This window comes from Octodon degus, unplaced genomic scaffold (assembly GCF_000260255.1).
Source record: "Octodon degus isolate 3935 unplaced genomic scaffold, OctDeg1.0 scaffold00090, whole genome shotgun sequence".
Taxonomy (NCBI): domain Eukaryota; kingdom Metazoa; phylum Chordata; class Mammalia; order Rodentia; family Octodontidae; genus Octodon; species Octodon degus.
This window is the reverse complement of record NW_004524666.1, coordinates 8,533,019-8,540,181: the sequence shown is the minus strand read 5'-3', so window position 1 is coordinate 8,540,181 and position 7,163 is coordinate 8,533,019. Positions and strand designations below refer to the sequence as shown.

Sequence of the window (7,163 nt, the reverse complement as noted above, 5' to 3'; positions counted from 1 at the left end):
AGGAACCAAGAAAACAAGCATTTTTGTATACATCTATAAATATCAATGGTTTTTCGAACTCTGTTTTATTTTTATCTCAATCCAACTTTTTTTTTTTTTACCTTTTTTGAACGTGTTTTTTTATGTTTGTTTATCTTTTTGGCCCTAGTGAACCTGTTTCTGGCCATAGTGAGCCTGTTTTTGGCCCTAGTGAACTTGTTTTTGGCCCTAGTGAGCCCACTTTTGGCCCTTGTGAGCCCGTTTCTGGCCCTAGTGAGCCTCTATCTCTAAGTTTTATGCCTGATATGCCAGTACCAGTGCACACCTGTGCTGAATACTGACTCCAACCAATTTCTTTACTTCTTCCTATGTGTGCTCTGTGGAAGTGTTTTGTTGCCCACACTTATCTCCTATCAGGCTCCTGCTCTGGTACTACATGGCAGGATCTGTTGGTCTCACTGTAGTCTGCTGTACCCAGGGAGAGACAGTGGCAGAAATGAGGAAAAGATAGATAAGAAGACAAGAGCTGGGTCAGGTGGTGGCTATTCTGCCTGGTTGGCAAAATGACTCCCAGAACAACAGTAAGAGCCTTTATTTTTATGTTTATTAAGTTGCAAAACACAAGGTTGTCTAGCAACTAATAGCCCACGATGTCTAGGCAGGATTTTTTTCAACACTGAGGTAACTTGACTGCTTTAGGCAATGAGGCCTCATCCTGCCCTCCCACATATGATGAATTTCAGCTTCAGTGGCTCCCAACGCTGTTTCCATTTTTTTGTTCTTTCCTGATTTTTTTTTCCCTTCTTTCTTTCCCTCTGCTCCCCTCCCTAGCTCCTCATTTGGACTCATTCCTTCTTGCAACACTGTCTTCTTCTGGCTTTGGTGGCAATGCATACTCTTGTTCTTGATTTCTTCCCTCCCTCCCCCCCCCCTCTTATCTTCTTTCACAATCTTCATCACCCCCCCCCCCCCCCCCCCTTATCTTCTTTCACAATCTTCATCATGGTTCCCTGCAGGTTACCACCCTTCCTCTTGTTCCACACTTGTAAGACGAGCTATCATTTACCCATCAATCATCTATGTTTTTTATACACAGTGTACTATTTTATGAAGAACTCATCACAGAATTCATTTCAGCCAAAATTAAGTGTTGTGGTTATTTTCTGGAAGATGTAATAACTTTTTCATTTGAGTGGAAGAAAGAGGACAGCAAGCTAGATTTGGGAAGTAAAGTCCTTGCATCCTAGCTAAAGAGATTGAATTTTGCTGCTTGGGCTACATAGAGCCACTGAAGGATTTTAATCAAGGAGACATAGTTGCTATGGTCATTATGTGGAGGAGGGAAGATTTTACTGGCAGTGGATATAGTGGTGCAAAGCACGAACTTAGAGTGACAAAGGCCATTCCAATCACATAAGTGAGATAGATGGCAAGAATTTGAACAAGAGTGGCATGGAGGGAGACAAGGGGTCTGTTACAGTTTATATGTAGATGACCCCAACGCCTCATGCATTCATAGGTGTGGTTTGGGGGAGGTGACTGGGTCATGAGAGCGTGTTACTTACCCATGGACTGGTCCACTAATGAGTTCATAGCCAATGTGCAGTTGGGAGGCGGAGCCCAGTGGAAGGAGGTGGTTGCTGGGTATGACCTGGGAGGTTCTGTTGCCTCCCTCCTCCTGGATCCAACACTCTGCTTCCAGTCATGTCATCCTGAAGCTCTTTTCCCCTACCAGCCCCCCTCTGCCAGGCCGTCCTGGAGCCGGCCGACTGTGGACTGGGATCTCTACACACTATGAGCCAAAATAAACCTTTTTCCTTAAGTTGTGGGTGTTGGGCATTGTGTCTTAGTGATGAGAAAATAGCTATGACAGGGCCATGCACAATCAACTTTAGAGTGAGGTATTGGCAAGATGCAGTGACTGATTCATTAGTCCAGGGTCAGGAAGCCAAAGGAATTGAGGACAACACTCAGGTTTTTCAGTACAAATAACTCTTACATGTGGCAAAATAATAGAAATCTTGGGAGAACAAGATGGAAGGAGAACGAGTTGTCCTTAGGACACACTGAATTGAAGTGTCTATGGGATATCTAAAAGTAGTCTAGGAGGCATTTGGATGCCCAGGTTTAGGGTTTGGGAAAGAGTCTCTATGAAAAGATGTGGATTTGAAAGTTGATAGTGTATTGGAGGTTTTAAATCTCAGGGAGTGATAAAATTACCCACGAGACATGTAATGGGAGAGCAGAGGCTTTCAAGGACAAGGGAGTGGTTGGTGGCATTAAATGGCAGAAAGAACTCTGGGCAAATGACTGAATGTATTCTCTGGGTTTAATAATCAGGAGGGTCATTGCTAACCTTAGTGGGGAGCAGTCACAGGGGTGTGGTAAATGAGGAAGCTAGAAAAGGTGATAGGATACGAAGAGTTATAAACTATTCTTTCAATAAACATGAATGAGAACTAAAGGTCACACTGGAGGTACTGGCCAGAGGACTCAGACTAGCTTTTGGAGAGAATGAGAACCTCTCAGCCTGTCACAAGTGGAAAGGGGAAAGTACCCACAAATGGAAAGAGGAAATAGAAGGAAAAGCTGAAAGTGTAGCAAAGAGAGAAGAGAGCCATCAAGTGAGGTTTCAAAAGAGAAGGGGTCAAATGAGTCTGGAACATTGGTGGGAGTACTGCACTGGGCTGGGCCGAGCAGCACTCACTCTGAGGCTGGAGGGAAGGATGGTAGCCACGATCAGCTAAGTTTGAAGGGTACAACATGGAGAAGCAACCTGATGAGAATCTTCAACTTTTCTACCAACTCACTCTTTGCTTTACCCCAAGCTTATGCAGAGAATGCCACCCAATTTTATTTTGTTTTAATTTTTGACTTTTTCTGAGACAAGTTCTTGTTTTGCAGTTCAGGCTGGCTTCAAACTCACTTTGTAACCCAGTCTGACCTCAAACTTGTGGCAATCCTCCTTCCTCAGCCTCTCAAGTGCTGGGATTACAGGCATATGCTATCGTATTAGGTTGCCACCTAATTTTATAAAAAGACAGCTGTCAACAGACATTTTCTTAAAGAAGGTATATAAAGGGCTAAATTAACACATAAAAATATGGCCATTGTCTTAGAAATTCATAACTGCAAATCAAAGCCAAAGTTAAAATAGTAGGTGTAAATTATAAATTGAAAATACACGTCCTTAAGGAAGCCTATAAATTGATGTTTGCAGCATCATTATTCTTGATAGCCAAAAAGTAAAAAACAAACAAACAAACAAACAAAAAACAAAGGAAAACAGCATACATCAACTGATTAAAGGATTAAAAAATAATATATTTACATAATGGGTTACAATTTTGCAATAAAAAGGAATAGAGTACCGTTACATACTATAACATAAACTTTGAAAATGTTATGCTAAATGAAAAAAGTTCCACACAAAAGGCCACATGTTGCATAATCCCACTTATGTGAAATGTTGAAACCTAGAGACAGAAAATAGATCAGTGTTTGCTAGGGATCCAGGCAGGGAGGAATGAGGAACAGCTACTGATGGATGCAGGATTTCTTATGGGAATGATGAAAATATTTTGGAATTACATAGTGGTGATAGGGTTGGGGAGATAGCTCAGTAGAATAAGTGCTTGCCTGGCAAAGCGCAAGGGCCTGAGTTCAATCCCCAGTTCCGCAAAAATAAAATAAAATAATAATAAATAAAAATAATAATAGCACATAGTGGTGATAGCTGATAATCCAGTGAATACACTAAAAATACTGAATTAGACCCTCTAAATGAGTGTATCTTATGTTATATGAATTATATTTCAGTAATAAAAATAAAGAGCATGGGCTGGGGAGATAGCTCAGTGGCCTAAGCACCTGCTTGGCAAGCACAAGGATCTGAGTTCAATCCTCAGTACCACATGCTGTGCCAGCCCTGGAATCCTGGGTGTGCCATACCAGCCATCAAAACCTGGTATGGTGGCACATGCCTGTAATCTCAGTGCTGGGTAGGCTGAGACAGGAAGATCACTATGAGTCTGAGCCTGTATCAAATAAAAAAAAACATATATATTTTTTAAAATTTAAGAAAATAAAGAGCATGTATAACAAGATAGCTTTTGTGGAAGAAAGAATTGAACATGTCTTCTTTTGTTGTTGTTACTGGGTATCAAACTTAAGACCTTGTGCTCGCCAGCCAGGTGTTTATGCCACTGAGCTATAACCCCAGCCCTGAACATGTCTTCTTCCTTTTGCAAAAAGATTTATAGGATGGATAAACCATAAAAAATTGGAGTCATTTATCTACAAAGAGCAGGGGTTGAGGAAGAGGATATTTTCTGCTGGATTGTTCTAGCCATTCACTATATAAAGCTACATCAAAAGAAAATTTATTAGTATAGTGGTGCAAACTAAGAGATCAAATAAGGATTTGGTCATGTACTGATTCTCAGATAGGAAAGATGTAGGGGAGCAAAAGAAGGAAGGAAGGAAGGAAGGAAGGAAGGAAGGAAGGAAGGAAGGAAGGGGAAAAGCATGATGTACATTTTTTTTGTTTCCCTTCATGGTTGCTGACTTACAACCTTCATAGTCCTTGTCATTTCCTAGGTGACTAGAATAATACTGGGCACTTTAGGCCTCAGCAGACTTGCCCTTTCTTTTGTCTGTCTGTGTCTGTCAGTCTGTCTGTCTGTCTGTCTGTCTCTCTGTAGCCTTCATCCTTTCCTGATCTTGCACTTCTTTTTTTTTTTTTTTTCCTCCCAAGGCAGGCCATGGACACTGGAATTTCTTTTCCTCAGGGAAAGCATCCAATCCTAAATTCTCTGACATGCCTTGCTCAGGAGGGGGCCTGCCCATGCCCAGTGTGGAGGAATCTGGACAGCCGTACTGGTCTCCCCGCTCAATGCTAATGAATTAGATCAGACCCTTTTCAGTCTAATCACATTTCCATACAATTTTCCATGTTTCAATCAGGCCTGTGTAATGCAGTCTCCATGAAAATCCAAAGGACGGGGTTAGGAGAGCTTCAGAATAGCTGAGCATGTGGAGGCTGACAGGAACGTGAAGAATTCATCCACCGGTCATTGAGGATGGCACCTCCATGCTCCATGAGACAAAAGCTCCTGTGCTAAAGACCCTTCCAGACCTGACCACTTCATAGACATCTCCTTATCTGGCTGCTTATTTGTACCTTAAAAATACCCTTTACAATAAGCTGGCCAACATTCTAAAGGGAGTATTGCTGAGAGTTCTGTGAGTTGCTCTCGCAAATTAACTGAACTTGAAGAGGAGGGTGTAGCTAATTTGTAGCCAGTTGGCCAGAAGTTCTTGACACAGGGACAGGGACTAGGTCTGAAGTGGAAACAGTCTTAGGGACTGAGCCAGCAACCTGTGGGATCTGATGCTATTTCTGGGTGGGCGGTGTCAGAAATGAAAGAATTAAAGGATTCAAGTATTATCTTCTGCTGAACTAATCATCTGCTTGCTGGTGGAAAGAAATCCTCACACCTTGTGGGCACCCAGAAGTTGTCTGTCTTGGAATACAGAGTGTGAGAAGCTGAGACTGAATTTTTTTCCTACACAGGTAGGAAGGAAGAAGAAAGAAGGAAAGAGGGAAAAGGAAGGAAGGAGGGAGAAGGAGAGAAGGAGGAAGAGGCAAAAGGAGAAGTGGAGAAGGAAGGGAGGGAGGGAGGAAGGGAGGACAAGAAGGAGGGTGGCAGCGCCCGTTCCTCTGTATCTCCCAGACTGACCTTGACATCAGGAGGACGGCTTGCTTGCGGGGTGTGGTAGAAGGATGCCTGCTGAACAGCCACCATCAAAGCATTTTTCTGAGCAGCTTGGCATGCAAGAGTCACTTGCATATTTTCCACTCCTGAATGCGACAAGAGCTAAAGAGAGAAGATGTAAAAGACATTAGGAACTGCTCCCATAAAGACAGAGGTAATTTGAAGGTTGAGATCATCATTTATTCAACATGTAAATATGAATGTTAATTTAAGTGCGAGATGAGCTGGGTTCCTCGCCTCTCAGCTGATAAGCCAAATCTGGTCTGTCCCTGGGCAGCACCTCATTTCAAGCAGCAGCCTCCAGGCCTGAACTGCTGTGTAGTTGGACCCTATGAGGTTCCTCAGTGGTCAGGAAAGGAGAGGTAGGCTCTGGTGAACTATGTGGACTTTTTAGCAGGCTCTTATAAGCCAGTATATATATCCAGGTAGCAGGATGTTTTGATCCAGTTAGGGCTTTTGCAGGTTGACTGGATCAGGAGTGCCACACTTATCCACACACTGGCCCGCCCTAGGGGCCATCACTGAGTGTGCTGCTAGGAGGCAGGGTCTGTGTGGAGCAGGCTGATCTCAGGGGGCAGGACCCGGATGGCGGCGTCTCTCTCCCCAGCTCCTCCCTTCACCCTGCACTTCCTGGTGGCCATGACGTGAGCAGCCCTCCTCCTGCAGATCCCCCACCACGTCCTTCCAGTCTTGGGGCCAGCTGACTGTGGGCCTTTCTTCCTTAAAGTGGGTATCGAGTTTGTCCCAGTGACAAGAGAGTGAGGATGATCACAATAAAGAAATAGTGCCAGGCTTAAAAAGACAGTGAAAAGCTCCAATAACAAGTGAGCAGTTTAAAAGCCTGCTACAAAGACAGCGCACTCCATGTGCTCCTTCTTCATGTCCAACAGAAGTCAATGTATGTGCTGTTCCAGTCTCTATAGTTCAAACCAGGCCAGCATGCACATCCCTAAGGCAAGGGCAACATTATTTTTAAGGACATAAACTTTTCTTATAAAAGGAAGCCAAATGTACATAAAATAAATACTGATTTCTACCCCCCAAACTGCTTGTTTTACTGTAGGTTCTTTTAAAAGGGATAGTTTACCTTCAGGATAGCTTCTTTTGTATAAAAACTAAATTTGCTGATTTGGTTATCATCCACCTCAGAGATGGCTAAGGCGAGAGCAGTGGGAGAATATCTGCAAAGAGAAAGATGAAGTTGTTTTTGATGTGAAATTTGCACATCACGCCCATTCCTGAGTGAGCCATCTGAGGGTGGAATCAGGAACTATTCTGGAAAGGGGCTGGTTGTTTGGGACTGAGCCACAGAACGACTCAGAAAAGAGGCTTTCCACCATAGTCACCCCATAAACCTCAACGAGAGAGAGAGAGAGAGAGAGAGAGAGAGAGAGAGAGAGAGAGAGA

The 7,163-nt window shown here is 43.3% G+C and overlaps 1 protein-coding gene across 1 annotated transcript in view; it reads right to left on the bottom strand.

Moving 5' to 3' along the window:
• Ccdc162p overlaps positions 1-7,163 on the bottom strand; it is a 252,570-nt gene that overhangs the window by 112,559 nt on the left and 132,848 nt on the right. Inside the window, exons 22-23 of the mRNA XM_023722322.1 lie at positions 6,844-6,937; positions 5,721-5,858 (exon numbers count right to left, since the gene is read on the bottom strand). Of these exons, the coding sequence (XP_023578090.1) occupies positions 5,721-5,858; positions 6,844-6,937 (232 nt within the window). The remainder of the gene's footprint in view (positions 1-5,720; positions 5,859-6,843; positions 6,938-7,163) is intronic.